Source organism: Zootermopsis nevadensis, unplaced genomic scaffold, assembly GCF_977971745.1.
Source record: "Zootermopsis nevadensis isolate Lab colony 2312 unplaced genomic scaffold, Znev_1.0 Znev_ptg000002l, whole genome shotgun sequence".
In the NCBI taxonomy this organism is placed as follows: domain Eukaryota; kingdom Metazoa; phylum Arthropoda; class Insecta; order Blattodea; family Termopsidae; genus Zootermopsis; species Zootermopsis nevadensis.
Genome location: NW_028259134.1, coordinates 6,353,842 through 6,373,412, shown reverse-complemented (window position 1 = coordinate 6,373,412; position 19,571 = coordinate 6,353,842). Strand labels below are relative to the sequence as shown.

At 41.3% G+C, this 19,571-nt stretch overlaps 1 protein-coding gene across 7 annotated transcripts in view; it reads right to left on the bottom strand.

The window, feature by feature from the left end:
- Positions 1-13,877: 13,877 nt before the first annotated feature.
- The window catches only part of stau (double-stranded RNA-binding protein Staufen), an 81,648-nt gene continuing 75,954 nt past the window's right edge, over positions 13,878-19,571 (bottom strand). For all 7 annotated transcript variants that reach the window (XM_022065518.2, XM_022065519.2, XM_022065522.2 and 4 more), the window contains one exon: positions 13,878-18,815. In XM_022065518.2, the coding sequence (XP_021921210.1) occupies positions 18,770-18,815 (46 nt within the window). In that variant the 3' untranslated portion in view covers positions 13,878-18,769. The remainder of the gene's footprint in view (positions 18,816-19,571) is intronic.

Sequence of the window (19,571 nt, the reverse complement as noted above, 5' to 3'; positions counted from 1 at the left end):
GACCTCTGAACAACCCAAGAAGAGCCTCGTCGAGTATTTCGAAACATTTTAACGAGATGTGAAGCTTGCCTGCAAGCATAGGGAAGTCACTTTGAATATCTTTTGTGATTTAAGGTAAGAACAATTAATGTAATAACATCTATTAGTGACGAGAAATAGTCGTAGTCCGCTGTTACTAGCAGCACTGAAGCTGATTCACCGGTCACCCACCGGATGAACGCGCACAACTACCGCCCACTTCAACAGAGCGCCGGCCGACCACGAAATCCAAGCATGACCGCAGCCTCATAAATTGTAGACCAGATAGTTCGCTCTACGATCCAGGCAGTCAACAGCCTTGAAAATGGGCAGAGATGGTCCTCGAAACGTCTGCGATTGACCACCGGCTAACACGGCTGATAGCCCGAGAAGACTTTAAGAACAACACGATTATTTTAAACACAACCCAGAAGGGTCTGTCAGTATATACGTGGGTTACTTCAAAAGTCATGACAACTTATTTTTGGGGGGCAAACACGTTATACTGAAGAAAGTTCAAAATATACATATTAAAGGGCACGATATACTCCTCCGATTGGCGTAGTCAGATAAGGTATGTGTGAATGGGTGTAGGTATAGTAGGCAATTTTTTCATTTTTTAATCTTTGAAAAATTCAATTTTGATTTAAAAAAATTAAAAATTCAATATGAGTTAAATCAGAACTCTTACATTAAGACTAGCAACCTTCAACGTAGTCTCCGAGTGTAACAAGAACTCGCTGCCAACGACGAGGAAGATGGCGAATACCATCAGCTTCACCATCTCCAAATCTTGTCATCTCGCGCCGAACTGCGTTGGAAATGTCTTCGTGTACGAAAGCGTTTCCCTCGCAATGGCTGTTTCAATTTTGGTACTAAGTCATAGTCACATGGCGAAAGGTCGGGTGAATATGGAGGATGGTGGAGTACTTCCATTCTCCAACGTCGTAAAATTTTCTTGAAACGGTCATTCCGTAATGTGCCTATTTTCTTGCCTACTATAACTACACCCATTCATACCCACCTGATCTGACTACGCCAATCGGAGGAGTATATCGTGCCCTTTCATATGTATATTTTGAACTTTCTTCAATAAAACGTGTTTGATTCCCCAAAATTAGTTGCCATGACTTTTGAAATAACTCTCGTATCTGTCAACACTTGACTGTAATAATATTGTAAGTGCGAAGACAGTAGATCCTTGAAGCAGTTAAAAAAAAGAGGAAGAAAGAAAGAAACCCGGAACCCCTAAGACATTAAGTCATGGGAGGTCCATTTGCCGAGACCTTTATATGCACTTCAGAAACTAGTATCGGTGAGACAAAGCTTTCATACTTTATCGGAGGCAGTCACGCTGTCGCCGTTCTTCAGGATTTGGTCTTGGCAGTCAAGGATCCAGGCGTCTCAGCACAAGTACTATTGCTGTATCACCATCTTCATTTTAATATTAAATAATAAAGGAATCTAAATAGTCGATAGAAGATTGTTCTTGGCTTTCACCCTTGAACGCTGCCCTACTCAATAGCTCCAAGGCCACGAGATAAGATTGCAACCGCAAGGCAAATCTACAGTTCGTATCCTGTCGCGGGGAGTCAGGGGCCCATCGTTTCTCTGCCAGGGATACGACACTACAGTGGACCAATATGATTCCGTGTTCGGCTTTCTAAGAAAACTTCAACGCACATCTGCAATGAAATTATTCTGTAACAAGTAATGACGCAAATATAATACTGATCCATGACATTTTGTTAACGTCTGTCCATGGGGTGTGCTAAATTTTTCTCTTGTATCGGAAAAATTCTGTTTCCAGCAATGACTGAAGACAAGCTGGTATGTAAACATTTATAATATTTTCGACATCATTTTATTCAAGTTTTTTTTCTGAGTCATTTAGTGTTTGAAAACACTTTCCTGCAATTAAGACGTCATTAATATAGCTTATGATTTTTTACACACTTTAACCTTACCACAAATACAGAAAACCTTAAGGCAAAGACAACATTCCCTCTCCGTCTTCTGTTTATGGGAAGTTCTGGAGGGCACCAGAAAACACTTCTGCGGGCACGTTGGTGCTCGAGGGCATTTACGTGGCTTTCTGTGACTCCGCCTGCCAAGATGGTGTTGATTACTGACATTCGTGAAGAAATTTGTAAAGTGTGTTTGTGCAGACCCAATTACACGTTCCTATAAGTTCCTGGAATTCTATTGATGCTTGCATCTTATGCACTTACTTGCAGTCTACACAGTTAACAATAGAAAATCGTTGACAGGTCACCAAGAAAAGAAATCCGGATTGTTACGTAGGGTCCTGCACTCTACTCAACTTCCATAAGCCTCTCTGTATTTCTCACTCACAGCCTCGTGTATTACTACATTAGACAGACTTATGCATAATCAATCAAATATTACAGCCAAAAGTTCGTCAACAGCAAGAAAAGAGTGGTATTCCTGTTAGCACCTTCTTACTCGGCCATGGATTGTTCTGAAATGAGACACGTTTTTAGCTGATGAGTTGGAACAAATGTTTTTGATTCGAATGATGTAACAGAAGAGATTATTGTTTATGCACAACACCTGGTGTTACGTTTATAATGACGGTAATTATCTAAATTACGGCCAAGAGTGTTCCACAATTATATTGTATCGAATGTAGGCCGGCGTTTGCGTAAGAATACCATACACAGTCAAAGTTCACTACAACGATATGAAGTCACTGCCTTTTGCTACCTGATGTTTTACAGTCTTCAAATACATTATAGGGTATACTCGGGTGAGATGCCCCACACTTTCGAAGAAATTATTATTAAAATCCAGAACCTGAATTTTTATTTTAGAGCACAGAATTATGATAACGACTACAATGATTAATTCGCAAAAAAAACCGTCATTTGAAAGCATTAACACTATCTTTTCAAAGAACATTTCTGTCTTCTGGGTTGTTGCGCTGTGTACTCTGGTAGATGATAACTAACGTTTCAGAGGTCATACCGCCTCCGTCATCAGGGCGATGATATTCATTACCTCTGAAACGTTAGTTAACATCGACCAGACTACACAGCGCAACAACCAAGACTACAGAAATCTTCATACTCTGATGACGGAGGTAGTATGACCTCTGAAACGTTGGTAAACATTGACCACACAACACAGCGCAACAACCCAGAGGACAGAAATCTTCACACTCATCGCCCTGATGACGGAGGCAGTATGACCTCTGAAACGTTGGTTAACATCGACCAGACTACACAGCGCAAAAACCCAGAAGACAGAAATCTTCATACTCTGATGACACAGGCAGTATGACCTCTGAAACGTTGGTAAACATCGACCAGACTACACAGCGCAAAAAACCCAAAAGACAGAAATCTTCATACTCTGATGACGGAGGCAGTGTGACCTCTGAAACGTTGGTTAACATCGACCAGACTACAGAGCGCAACAACCCAGAAGACAGAAATCTTCATCGACCTGATGACGGACGCAGTATGACCTCTGAAACAATGGTTAACATCGACCAGACTACACAGCGCAACAAACCAGAAGACAGATACCTTCATACTCATCGCCCTGACGATGGAGGCAGTATGACCTCTGAAACGTTGGTAAACATCTACCAGACTACACAGCGCAACAACCCAGAAGACAGATATCTTCATACACATCGCCCTGACGATGGAGGAAGTATGACCTCTGAAACGTTGGTTAACATCGACCAGACTACACAGCGCAACAACCCAGAAGACAGAAATCTTCATACTCTGATGACGGAGGCAGTATCACCTCTGAAGCGTTGGTAAACATCGACCAGACTACACAGCGCAACAACCCAGAAGACAGAAATCTTTATCCTCTGATGACGGAGGCAGTATGACCTCTGAAACGTTGGTAAACATCGACCTGACTACACAGCGCAACAACCCAGAAGACAGAAATCTTTATCCTCTGATGACGGAGGCAGTAGGACCTCTGAAACGTTGGATAACATCGACCACACTACACAGCACAACAACCCAGAAGTCATATATCTTCATACTCATCGCCCTGATGACGGAGGCAGTATGACCTCTGAAACGTTGGTAAACATCGACCAGAATACACAGCGCAAAAACCCAGAAGAAAAAAATCTTCATACTCTGATGACAGAGGCATTATGACCTCTGAAACGTTGGTAAACATCGACCAGACTACACAGCGCAACAACCCAGAAGACAGAAATCTTCATCCTCTGATGACGGAGGCAGTATGACCTCTGAAACGTTGGTAAACATGTACCAGAATACACAGCGCAACAAACCAGAAGACAGAAATCTTCATCGCCCTGATGACGGAGGCAGTATGACCTCCGAAACGTTGGTTAACATCGACCAGACTACACAGCGCAAAAACCCAGAAGACAGAAATCTTCATACTCTGATGACGGAGGCAGTAAGACCTCTGAAACGTTGGTAAACATCGACCAGACTACACAGCGCAACAACCCAGAAGACAGAAATTTTCATACTCATCGCCCTGATGACGGAGGCAGTATGACCTCTGAAATGTTGGTTAACATCGACCAGACTACGCAGCGCAAAAATCCAGAAGACAGAAATCTTCATACTCTGATGATGGAGGCAGTAAGACCTCTGAAACGTTGGTAAACATCGACCAGACTACACAGCGCAACAACCCAGGAGACAGAAATCTTCATACTCTGATGACGGAGGCAGTATGACCTCTGAAACATTGGTTAACATCGACCAGACTACACAGCGCAACAACCCAGATGACAGATATCTTCATACTCATCGCCCTGGTGATGGAAGCAGTATGACCTCTGAAACGTTGGTAAACAACGACCAGACTACACAGCGCAACAAGCCAGAAGACAGAAAACTTCATACTCATCGCCCTGATGACGGAGGCAGTATGACCTCTGAAACGTTGGTAAACATCGACCAGACTACACAGCGCAAAATCCCAGAAGACAGAAATCTTCATAATCTGATGACGGAGGCAGTATGACCTCTGAAACGTTAGTAAACATCGACCAGACTACACAGCGCAACAACCCAGAAGACAGAAATCTTCATCCTCTTATGACGGAGGCAGTATGACCTCTGAAACGTTGGTAAACATCGACCAGACTACACAGCGCAATAAACCAGAAGACAGAAATTTTCATCCTCTGATGACGGAGGCAGTATGACCTCTGAATCGTTGGTAAACATCGATTAGACAACACAGCGCAAAAACCCAGATGACAGAAATCTTCATCGCCCTGATGACGGAGGCAGTATACCTCCGAAACGTTGGTTAACATCGACCAGACTACACAGCGCAAAAACCCAGAAGACAGAAATCTTCATACTCATCGCCCTGATGACGGAGGAAGTATGACCTCTGAAACGTTGGTTAACATCGACCAGACTACACAGCGCAAAAACCCAGAAGACAGAAATCTTCATACTCTGATGACGGAGGCAGTAAGACCTCTGAAACGTTGGTAAACATCGACCAGACTATACAGCGCAACAACCCAGAAGACAGAAATCTTCATACTCTGATGATGGAGGCAGTATGACCTCTGAAACGTTGGTAAACTTCGACCAGACTACACAGCGCAACAACCCAGAAGACAGAAATCTTCATCCTCTGATGACGGAGGCAGTATGACCTCTGAAACGTTGGTAAACATCGACCAGACTACACAGCGCAACAACCCAGAAGACAGAAATCTTCATCCTCTGATGTCGCAGGCAGTATGACCTCTGAAACGTTAGTAAACATCGACCGGACTACACAGCGCAAAAACCCAGAAGACAGAAATCTTCATCGCCCTGATGACGGAGGCAGTATGACCTCCGAAACGTTGGTTAACATCGACCAGACTACACAGCGCAAAAAACCCAGAAGACAGAAATCTTCATACTCTGATGACGGAGGCAGTAAGACCTCTGAAACGTTGGTAAACATCGACCAGACTACACAGCGCAACAACCCAGAAGACAGAAATTTTCATACTCTGATGACGGATGCAGTATGACATCTGAAACGTTGGTAAACATCGACCAGACTACACAGCGCAACAAGCCAGAAGACAGAAATCTTCATACTCATCGCCCTGATGACGGAGGCATTATGACCTCTGAAACGTTGGTTAACATCTACCAGACTACACAGCGCAACAACCCAGAAGACAGAAATCTTCATACTCTGATAACGGAGGTAGTATGACCTCTGAAACGTTGGTTAACGTCGACCAGACTACACAGCGCAACAACCCAAAAGACAGAAATCTTCATACTCTGATGACGGAGGCAATATGACCTCTGAAACGTTGGTAAACTTCGACCAGACTACACAGCGCAACATCCCAGAAGATAGAAATTTTCATCCTCTGATGACGGAGGCAGTATGACCTCTGAAACGTTGGTAAACATCAACCTGACTACACAGCGCAACAACCCAGAAGACAGAAATCTTCATCGCCCTGATGACGGAGGCAGTATGACCTCCGAAACGTTGGTTAACATCGACCAGACTACACAGCGCAAAAACCCAGAAGACAGAAATCTTCATACTCTGATGACGGAGGCAGTAAGACCTCTGAAACGTTGGTAAACATCGACCAGACTACACAGCGCAACAACCCAGAAGACAGAAATTTTCATACTCATCGCCCTGATGACGGAGGCAGTATGACCTCTGAAATGTTGGTTAACATCGACCAGACTACGCAGCGCAAAAATCCAGAAGACAGAAATCTTCATACTCTGATGATGGAGGCAGTAAGACCTCTGAAACGTTGGTAAACATCGACCAGACTACACAGCGCAACAACCCAGGAGACAGAAATCTTCATACTCTGATGACGGAGGCAGTATGACCTCTGAAACATTGGTTAACATCGACCAGACTACACAGCGCAACAACCCAGATGACAGATATCTTCATACTCATCGCCCTGGTGATGGAAGCAGTATGACCTCTGAAACGTTGGTAAACAACGACCAGACTACACAGCGCAACAAGCCAGAAGACAGAAAACTTCATACTCATCGCCCTGATGACGGAGGCAGTATGACCTCTGAAACGTTGGTAAACATCGACCAGACTACACAGCGCAAAATCCCAGAAGACAGAAATCTTCATAATCTGATGACGGAGGCAGTATGACCTCTGAAACGTTAGTAAACATCGACCAGACTACACAGCGCAACAACCCAGAAGACAGAAATCTTCATCCTCTTATGACGGAGGCAGTATGACCTCTGAAACGTTGGTAAACATCGACCAGACTACACAGCGCAATAAACCAGAAGACAGAAATTTTCATCCTCTGATGACGGAGGCAGTATGACCTCTGAATCGTTGGTAAACATCGATTAGACAACATAGCGCAAAAACCCAGATGACAGAAATCTTCATCGCCCTGATGACGGAGGCAGTATACCTCCGAAACGTTGGTTAACATCGACCAGACTACACAGCGCAAAAACCCAGAAGACAGAAATCTTCATACTCATCGCCCTGATGACGGAGGAAGTATGACCTCTTAAACGTTGGTTAACATCGACCAGACTACACAGCGCAAAAACCCAGAAGACAGAAATCTTCATACTCTGATGACGGAGGCAGTAAGACCTCTGAAACGTTGGTAAACATCGACCAGACTATACAGCGCAACAACCCAGAAGACAGAAATCTTCATACTCTGATGATGGAGGCAGTATGACCTCTGAAACGTTGGTAAACTTCGACCAGACTACACAGCGCAACAACCCAGAAGACAGAAATCTTCATCCTCTGATGACGGAGGCAGTATGACCTCTGAAACGTTGGTAAACATCGACCAGACTACACAGCGCAACAACCCAGAAGACAGAAATCTTCATCCTCTGATGTCGCAGGCAGTATGACCTCTGAAACGTTAGTAAACATCGACCGGACTACACAGCGCAAAAACCCAGAAGACAGAAATCTTCATCGCCCTGATGACGGAGGCAGTATGACCTCCGAAACGTTGGTTAACATCGACCAGACTACACAGCGCAAAAAACCCAGAAGACAGAAATCTTCATACTCTGATGACGGAGGCAGTAAGACCTCTGAAACGTTGGTAAACATCGACCAGACTACACAGCGCAACAACCCAGAAGACAGAAATTTTCATACTCTGATGACGGATGCAGTATGACATCTGAAACGTTGGTAAACATCGACCAGACTACACAGCGCAACAAGCCAGAAGACAGAAATCTTCATACTCATCGCCCTGATGACGGAGGCATTATGACCTCTGAAACGTTGGTTAACATCTACCAGACTACACAGCGCAACAACCCAGAAGACAGAAATCTTCATACTCTGATAACGGAGGTAGTATGACCTCTGAAACGTTGGTTAACGTCGACCAGACTATACAGCGCAACAACCCAAAAGACAGAAATCTTCATACTCTGATGACGGAGGCAATATGACCTCTGAAACGTTGGTAAACTTCGACCAGACTACACAGCGCAACATCCCAGAAGATAGAAATTTTCATCCTCTGATGACGGAGGCAGTATGACCTCTGAAACGTTGGTAAACATCAACCTGACTACACAGCGCAACAACCCAGAAGAGAGAAATCTTCATCGCTCTGATGACGGAGGCAGTATGACTTCTGAAACGTTGGTTAACATCGACCAGACTACACTATCCAACAACCCAGAAGACAGATATCTTCATACTCATCGCATTGATGATAGAGGCAGTATGACCTCTGAAACGTTGGTAAACATCGACCAGACTACACAGCACAACAACCCAGAAGACATAAATCTTCATACTCATCGCCCTGATGATGGAGGCAATATGACCTCTGAAACGTTGGTAAACATTGACCAGACCACACAATGGAACAACCCAGAAGACAGATATCTTCATACTCATCGCCCTGATGATGCAGGCAGTATGACCTCTTAAACGTTAGTAAACATCGACCAGACTACACAGCGCAACAACCCAGAAGACATAAATCTTCATACACATCGCCCTGATGATGGAGGCAGTATGACCTCTGAAACGTTGGTAAACATCGACCAGACTACACAGCGCAAAAACCCAGAAGACAGAAATCTTCATCGCCCTGATGATGGAGGCAGTATGACCTCTGAAACGTTGGTTAACAACGACCAGACTACACAGCGCAAAAACCCAGAAGACAGAAATCTTCATACTCATCGCCCTGATGACGGAGGCAGTATGACCTCTGTAACGTTGGTTAACATCGACCAGACTACACAGCGCAAAAACCCAGAAGACAGAAATCTTCATACTCTGATGACGGAGGCAGTAAGACCTCTGAAACGTTGGTAAACATCGACCAGACTACACAGCGCAACAACCCAGAAGACAGAAATCTTCATACTCTGATGACGGAGGCAGTATGACCTCTGAAACGTTGGTAAACATCGACCAGACTACACAGCGCAACAACCCAGAAGACAGAAATCTTCATCCTCTGATGACGGAGGCAGTAAGACCTCTGAAACGTTGGTAAACATCGACCAGACTATACAGCGCAACAACCCAGAAGACAGAAATCTTCATACTCTGATGATGGAGGCAGTATGACCTCTGAAACGTTGGTAAACTTCGACCAGACTACACAGCGCAACAACCCAGAAGACAGAAATCTTCATCCTCTGATGACGGAGGCAGTATGACCTCTGAAACGTTGGTAATCATCGACCAGACTACACAGCGCAACAACCCAGAAGACAGAAATCTTCATCCTCTGATGTCGCAGGCAGTATGACCTCTGAAACGTTGGTAAACATCGACCGGACTACACAGCGCAAAAACCCAGAAGACAGAAATCTTCATCTCCCTGATGACGGAGGCAGTATGACCTCCGAAACGTTGGTTAACATCGACCAGACTACACAGCGCAAAAAACCCAGAAGACAGAAATCTTCATACTCTGATGACGGAGGCAGTAAGACCTCTGAAACGTTGGTAAACATCGACCAGACTACACAGCGCAACAACCCAGAAGACAGAAATTTTCATACTCTGATGACGGATGCAGTATGACATCTGAAACGTTGGTAAACATCGACCAGACTACACAGCGCAACAAGCCAGAAGACAGAAATCTTCATACTCATCGCCCTGATGACGGAGGCATTATGACCTCTGAAACGTTGGTTAACATCTACCAGACTACACAGCGCAACAACCCAGAAGACAGAAATCTTCATACTCTGATAACGGAGGTAGTATGACCTCTGAAACGTTGGTTAACGTCGACCAGACTACACAGCGCAACAACCCAAAAGACAGAAATCTTCATACTCTGATGACGGAGGCAATATGACCTCTGAAACGTTGGTAAACTTCGACCAGACTACACAGCGCAACAACCCAGAAGATAGAAATTTTCATCCTCTGATGACGGAGGCAGTATGACCTCTGAAACGTTGGTAAACATCAACCTGACTACACAGCGCAACAACCCAGAAGAGAGAAATCTTCATCGCTCTGATGACGGAGGCAGTATGACTTCTGAAACGTTGGTTAACATCGACCAGACTACACTATGCAACAACCCAGAAGACAGATATCTTCATACTCATCGCATTGATGATAGAGGCAGTATGACCTCTGAAACGTTGGTAAACATCGACCAGACTACACAGCACAACAACCCAGAAGACATAAATCTTCATACTCATCGCCCTGATGATGGAGGCAATATGACCTCTGAAACGTTGGTAAACATTGACCAGACTACACAATGGAACAACCCAGAAGACAGATATCTTCATACTCATCGCCCTGATGATGCAGGCAGTATGACCTCTTAAACGTTAGTAAACATCGACCAGACTACACAGCGCAACAACCCAGAAGACATAAATCTTCATACACATCGCCCTGATGATGGAGGCAGTATGACCTCTGAAACGTTGGTAAACATCGACCAGACTACACAGCGCAAAAACCCAGAAGACAGAAATCTTCATCGCCCTGATGACGGAGGCAGTATGACCTCTGAAACGTTGGTTAACAACGACCAGACTACACAGCGCAAAAACCCAGAAGACAGAAATCTTCATACTCATCGCCCTGATGACGGAGGCAGTATGACCTCTGTAACGTTGGTTAACATCGACCAGACTACACAGCGCAAAAACCCAAAGACAGAAATCTTCATACTCTGATGACGGAGGCGGTAAGACCTCTGAAACGTTGGTAAACATCGACCAGACTACACAGCGCAACAACCCAGAAGACAGAAATCTTCATACTCTGATGACGGAGGCAGTATGACCTCTGAAACGTTGGTAAACATCGACCAGACTACACAGCGCAACAACCCAGAAGACAGAAATCTTCATCCTCTGATGACGGAGGCAGTATGACCTCTGAAACGTTGGTAAACATCGACCAGACTACACAGCGCAACAACCCAGAAGACAGAAATCTTCATCCTCTGATGTCGGAGGCAGTATGACCTCTGAAACGTTGGTAAACATCGACCAGACTACACAGCGCAACAACCCAGAAGACATAAATCTTCATCGCCCTGATGACGGAGGCAGTATGACCTCCGAAACGTTGGTTAACATGGACCAGACTACACAGCACAACAACCCAGAAGACAGAAATTTTCATACTCAGCGCCCTGATGATGGAGGCAGTATGACCTCTGAAACGTTGGTAAACATCGACCAGACTACACAGCGCAACAACCCAGAAGACAGAAATCTTCATCCTCTGATGTCGGAGGCAGTATGACCTCTGAAACGTTGGTCAACATCGACCAGACTACACAGCGCAACAACCCAGAAGACATAAATCTTCATCGCCCTGATGACGGAGGCAGTATGACCTCCGAAACGTTGGTTAACATGGACCAGACTACACAGCACAACAACCCAGAAGACAGAAATTTTCATACTCATCGCCCTGATGATGGAGGCAGTATGACCTCTGAAACGTTGGTAAACATCGACCAGACTACACAGCGCAACAACCCAGAAGACAGAAATCTTCATACTCTGATGACGGAGGCAGTATGACCTCTGAAACATTGGTTAACATCGACCAGACTACACAGCGCAACAACCCAGAAGACAGATTTCTTCATAATAATATGCAATTGCATGTTCATGAGGCATTCTGCACTTTCCAAAAACTGTGGCAACTTTGGGGGTGTGCCTGAGAACAACCACAAGATCACTAGCAGAAGTGTGACCACAGACCAAACTAGGCACCATACCTATAGCTATGTCCCTTTCACCAGTCCTATCTGCATTTTGTTTATTAACGCAGTTCATTATTTATAATACTTCTGTTATTATGAACTGTGGAACTGTCTGCTTATTAGTGTATGGGTCTGTATCCTTCAACCGCTGTACAAGGTATGGAGAGAGAGATAGAGGCTGGAATAAGGAAAAGCAACAAATCCAGTCACAGGGCTACTTGTTATCTGATGTAAGCAACTATTATGAATTATTGACTTCAAAAATGTTTGACGCTAGTGACCGTCATGGTAAGAAGCAGCTGTCCAGTGACCTGCCTTCAACACCATTAGCATACAACCATGCACAGTGGAGGATTTGTCAACTAGGACTTTATCGACTTATAAACTTTGGTACCAAGGTACATATTTTAACCTAATAGAGCATCATTACCTAATTTTTGAAAGTCTTGTCTTTAACTAAAGAAGTTTGGTCAGATGGATATCTGAAGTTTGGGTAGATGTTTGGAAGGTTAACCTGGTTCACCATCCAAACAACACAGTTAAGTAAAAATTAATAACATCAAAATGGAGCAAACAACTGAATATTCTGGAAAGTGCCCCCCTTCAACTTATATGAGTTCTTACATTTGTATATGGGATTATAAATGGCAGCCAACAATTGGTGAACTAGGATCAATCTGTTAATTAAACATAATTTATAATTCATTATGAAACATCTTAGAAAAACTGACTGGATGAGTTTTCAGATTTTCTGTTCTGAAGGGTACCACCGCCACCTTCTCAGTCAGATACTTCATCACTTTTGTCTGCCTTTAGAATCTATAATTATTGTCCATGTAATAATTATTTCATATCATTCTTGATGGAAAATGAATCAGATAAATATTTACCTATACGAATTTTGCTACAGGTTTCATTTAAACACATTTTTATTAGCCTCACTAGCTTTGGTATACTAATTTAAATGAGAAGAATATAAATGGATAAAAAAGACAAGTGTTCAGTCCGCAGCCTACAGTTTAAAATGTGGACACTATTATAGAATTGTATGCTCGTGGCCTTCGTTTTTCTGTACCGAAAGTGTCTGATGGGCGGAATTATTACTAAAATATGTGTTTTCTACAGGTGGAGTATTGCAGGCAACTGATAGCACCACAAAACTAAACTGAATGTAAATGTTTAGACTTGGAAGGTACAAAACACAGCTCTTCAGTGGTAGGTTATTTACAGATACTGTTTCAGCTATGAAGTTTATTTCGTGTATAACAGGGTAAGATGTGTGTGTATGTACTGTAGAGCATCCAACAATATGCTGTGTTGTCTTAAAGACTGTTTTTCTTGTACAAAGTCAAATTTCCCGTGTTTTTACCACTCGGTTGAAATGTAGCTACGTTTCATCCACAAGATGGCTGTAATGAAAACTTGACATTATTTATTTGTTCACACTCCATTTTTTTAGGTCATCATAGAATTGTTTGTTGAAAGCAATATCTGGAGTATTGTGATGTAAGTAGAAAGAGTTTTGAGAAAACCTTTTCACATATCTGTCACACAGGAAGTTCAGATATTAAAATAAATCTGAAAAATCCACTGAGGATTAAAATAAAACAAAACTCCCTTAGTCTGCAAGGTTTGTTTATTGATTTCAGTATCTAGTGAGGCATTATATGCACGTTCAAACTACAGTATTGGAATAAACATAGCGCAACGGTGCAATCTGTCCTCCCTTCTTTTAAAACAGCTTTCAATCTTGGGGAACAGAGTTCATCACATAAGCAAGACACACTTCTGTCCAAAGAAGCCTCACATCTATGAGATGATTGTCATTCAGTTATCACTTTGTGTGCATACAGCAGAAGAGGACTGGTTGAATGTGGTCACTGAACTTGTTCCCCTTTTGATCACAGCTATTTTACTTCCCTGCAGCAATTGCAACACATTGCATTTATAACATTATTTTAAGCATACACACATTGATGACATGACATTTTACTGTGACTAAAAATGAAAAAAAACATAGTCCATAATATTAATTACACCACCTGGATTGAATGTACAGCATACAACAAAGTCCTGAAGTTTGGGCATAACAACAGTTATAATCAGAAAGTAACGTCATATCAAAGGATGACAATAGGCACTACTAACTCACAAATAAAATTACTTATATATGAGAAGAAACTTAACATAAACGAGCTAGTTTTCTTTCATCAAGACGTAATTTTCATGTCCCTAATTTGCATAACTACAGCCTCACTTTGGTCATGTCAAGCTGACATATCAGGAGAGAAATGTAAGTCTGCCTTTGTATTTAGCAGGCAGTGAATGTTCTACTTGCCATTCAAATGTACTTTCAGAACTACTACTAAAACAATGCCACAAAAACTGTGTTCTTTGTAATGTAACAACTATATTAATAAAGAAATACATGCTCATAATTCTACCTCTTACTGGAACAATGAGAACTACATATAAAGGGAGAAGCAACCTAATTAATTGCATCACACACACACACATGAAAAGCATTTCATTGTGGCCAGATTTCAGTGTCCATAGTGTGATTCAGTTATCTCAACAACGAAGCAGTGGTTTGTAACAGTCCTCTGTGGCTAAGAGGTCTGTATGCTTCCTGTATTATGAATACTATCACATTATATGAGTATGGTTTTAATCACAACAAAATGCGAACAGATGTAGGTGAAGTCGAACTTCATACATGTTGCACAACAAACCCAACACACTAAGAGACCCTAATCTCAGCCAAATTAAAAAAAATATTCCACAATTTGTGCCACACTGTCTGTGACCCTGTACTAACTGCACTGGCATCCACATTCCAGAATGAAGGAATATATTCATTCCCTTCTCAAGAAGTGATGGGCAATCAAAATCACTTACGAATTAGTTACCTTCTAACAGCATTTTTCAATTACCCCTTTCAAAGTCAGAAACAGGTGTTTTTATGGTACTACCAACATGTATGCAAAAGGGACTTTTGCTTTAAACAAAGTATAAAAATTTGTGGAAATGTTTCAAAGCCAGTTAATTTGTATTTAAAGTAAGAAATGGGTGTACAGTCTTCCAGGCACATGGAAGTGTGGCATCGTGGGTTAATGAGGCCTGCACTACTGGACCTTGCCCTAAGGTTCAGGCATGACCTAGCCAAACTCAGATCAAACTTCTGTAAAGTAAGATTTGAGCTTTTCACAGTAATAAGAAAACAGATGGTGGTCTGCCACAAAGAATTTTAGCTCTGTGACAAAATAAATGGCACAACAACCCACAAGACCACCATTTACACAATTTGTTGGGGGAGGAGGGGAGTGCTAATGTAACAATTTAGGAAAACTGGCCATGGAATATTAAAGTTATGTTTCATCACAAAGTTCTGACACATACATAGGTAATTTTAAATGTACAAATCCTGAAAAATACAAAGTACTTTTTGTCGCATGCATCTATTATGCCTGATGCATCATCATAAGCAGAATTTGAACTAATTATTACTGTCTGAAATATGCTTATGTTGACGACAGAAACAGTAGTAAATTTCAAAATATATTCAGAGTTAATACTGCATGCATCCTTGAGGCTAGTATGGGGGGCATGAAATGGGTGAGGGGCCCTTTACACTTCATTTAGGCCACATGACCATCAGACCAGCCCAGTGCAGACCTCCACTGTGTGTGCACTCAACAACCAATAAGCTAAAATATTAATAGACACAGAGAAACTCATGTTTGTAAATGATTGCAATTCCAATTAGCTTTCTTCTCTCCCACTTTCTTTTTTCTTTCAGAAAACACAAAAAAGCTAAGCAGAATAATTGTGTATGCTCATACTTGGTGATGCACTGACTCTGTGTTGTTCCTATAAAAACAGCCATTTCAAACATTTTAATTGCCATTTTTTATCAGTATGCACCATATTCATAATTCCACTGCATTACGTTTACCTGGTAGAATCTTAACCACTTAGTATGAGGAGGTGAACTTATATTAAGTAATTAAGATTATATCAGGCACTTAAAGAACTATCAGAATTGCTGAGGCCAGTCTGTTCTTCCTCAGGTTGCAAAAACAGACACTGTGCCATATGAACAGTAAATATCCAATTCATGGTATGTGCTTTATTAGCGTTGTAATACGCAAATGAAACAAGGAAAACATGGTACAACTGACACAAAGTTGTGGCATTAACAATAAATAATTAAAACATTCAGCATTTTCATGCCACTCCTGTAATTTGGTTTGAATTCATGGAAGAATCAGTGCACTACTACAGTATAATTTTACAGAGACTAGCAAACTACATGTTTGCCACACCCTGCAACCAGTCACCGAACTGTGGAAAATGTTTCCCAGAATCTTCCTTATAAATGATGTTCGTGATGGTTTTCATATGATTTTAACAAATACAGGTTTTCTACCTTGACAATTGTATTTAATTTACCAACCTAAATATTATATGCTAAATACTGTTTATGATTATTATGTTTCCTTAAAACCAGCTATAGCATAACTTATTAACATCAATAGTCATTCAATATCAATAAGATCCAGCTGGTATGGCAACCAAGTGCAAGGGTAATTGGATTCACTGTTATTATGATATCAGTGCATTGAACTGATATTGACATTAATGAATTGGAAAACATCACAACTACAATACACATCTACTAACACTACTGCTTTAATACTGAATATTACATATTTATTTAACACTAAATGTACGCATGAATGATTTTTTTAAACATTATTAGATTTGGAAGCTACAAGTGGCACAGACTGGGGGGAGGTTGCCTGGCCTCAGTGTTTTAGTTCATAGTATAAGGATAATTTCAATGCCTCCTGTATGACACAGAAGACAATGAACAGTCTTGGGTACAATTCTTGCACTTCCTACACACGATAATCTAGTGTCAGTCACATCTCACATTCTCTACAGAAGGTACTGAAATGACCTGCCATTAATATGGCAACACTGGAAACCAAGCAAGGGAAGTAGCCCAGTTCCAAGCCATACACACTTATCATTCTGGGAAAGATTCTCATTTACAAATAATGCAATCTTATTAATTCTGTCTTAGTCATATATATTTCCTTATAGACGCCCCATAGATTAAACAATGAAATCAATCGACAATCATCTCTCAACTTGAATTCCAAAAATTGCAGCCTGGAATCAACCATTCATGAAATTGATCAATTGTTAACCATTCAAATCATTAATGTCAAGAACATGTTGTGAGCAACAACATAATTCACCACATACTGCAACTTCCATTACATTCTTCACATCTGGTCCCAGTACACATTTCACAAAAAAACTCCAACACAGTAGTCAACAGAATCAAATACAGGCCCATGTGTTTTCACTGCAGAATGTCTTAATCATATCCATGCAACGCAACAGCGATCCACTCGTTAACAATCGGCCAAAGTTTACAGTTTAAATTCCAGCTGCAAGCAACAATACTTTTCTCCCCTTGTGCCCCAGCCTATCTTAGCAAAAGGGGAGAAAATTTCACTTTTCCTCTTTAAAACATATTTTATTAACAATGATACAAAACTCCTTATTTTAATTCCCTTGCTTAGGACTGTTTCAAAATAAATAACCTTAAAAATTTCAAACCAAATTTTCAGTACAGAAAAACATTTCCTACTATTTCCAACCCAAAGCAATGGAATCCCAAATCAACAAATACCAAAAGCTTGGTATCTTTTAACAATGAGCCAGAAATTATTTTAATGTATCAAAGCATATATCACACAGCCTGATGCTTACATAATCAAATATTTAATTCACAAGAAATATTCAATAACCAGTCCCCTTTTTTAATTGATTTGTTGCACACTGCCATTCTTCACATAAAGTGACCTATATCCAAATGATTACTTGAATATATTCTTTGTTCCTATTTAAAGTCATATAACAACTGAAACATTGCAAGAGTTCTGAGTTACAATTATGGGCATGAGCAAAGGAACTGACCTGCTTTAGTTTACATTGGGGCATAATGGCTGTATAAAGTGTGCATTAGTGGTGTGTTGATATGCTTTACACATCAGACTTTACGATTCTGTATCACATCATACTCTGATCCATGGGTAAATAATTCACCAGTTTCTGGCCTACAGAACAAACCTAGTGTCAGTACAAATAAACGGTAAAAAAACATAAATTTAGAAAAAAAATTAACATCATTAGAAAAGAGGATATGCAATCTGTGGAGTTCTGAAGTGTAATTTACGAAGAGCATTCATAACAACACAGCATATATAATTTCATAATAATACATGCAGTATGTGTGTCAGTAAATGCATCCTTTCTTACACATAATAGCCAAGTGCAACCGTTTGTTCAAAGTCTGGATATTCCTAAAGAAGCAGAGGGACAATTTATTGTGCAGTTTATCATCAAGAATTATATTTACAGTACTGGGAAAAAGGAATTTTGTATCAACAATTTTTATTTTATTTTTTCCAACAGACAATATGGCCGCATGTTTTACTTACCATGGGAGATGCTTCCAGCCTTCTGTGTGAGATGAAGGCTGTAAAACATTGAACATCATTATTAGCCAGTGATATATAAAGAATTCACAGACAGTGCAAAAGTTAAATGTTAATAATGGACTGAAATGAAAATAATTTACATACTACTTAGTTTGGGGCCAAGTGAGACAACAAAAAAGTTACAATAAACCTGGCAAAGCATACTGTGGATTTCACATACATACATTCAAAAAGATCGAATCACAATGCTAGTCATCATCTCAAAAACAACACTTACCATAAAAATACACATAATATTGCAACAAGTGTGAACCAATGTGCCCGTAAAGCAGAAGTTGTCTTTTGCAACTGCGGCCACTCAGGACGGCTTCAAGTTACAAGCAGTTTATGCATGCAATGAAGATTTTGGTAGCGTCTGGCTGGTAGTGGAGCGGGTGGGCAGCAACTAGAATGTCCCTACAGCTTGTAGAGGACAGAGTAGAACATACTATGCACACGTGGGCGCACATACGCAAGACAGGATGTCCCTAGCTTAACTGTGTTCTCTTGGGATAATTTTCAGTCAAAAGTTCAAATAAGCATAGGTCTGATCTGCAATGGGTTGTCAAGAAAATGTTTATCACTCACTATGCAATAGCTGTGTTTGAGAAATTAGTTCACTAGGCTGCGCACATGACGCAAACAGGCAAGACACAGAAGGCAGTCAGTGATTATTAGCTGTACAATGAGTGTAGTTCATGTTTGTTTACTGTGTCGCTGAGTGTTAAAGGCAACTACATAACAATGATTACATT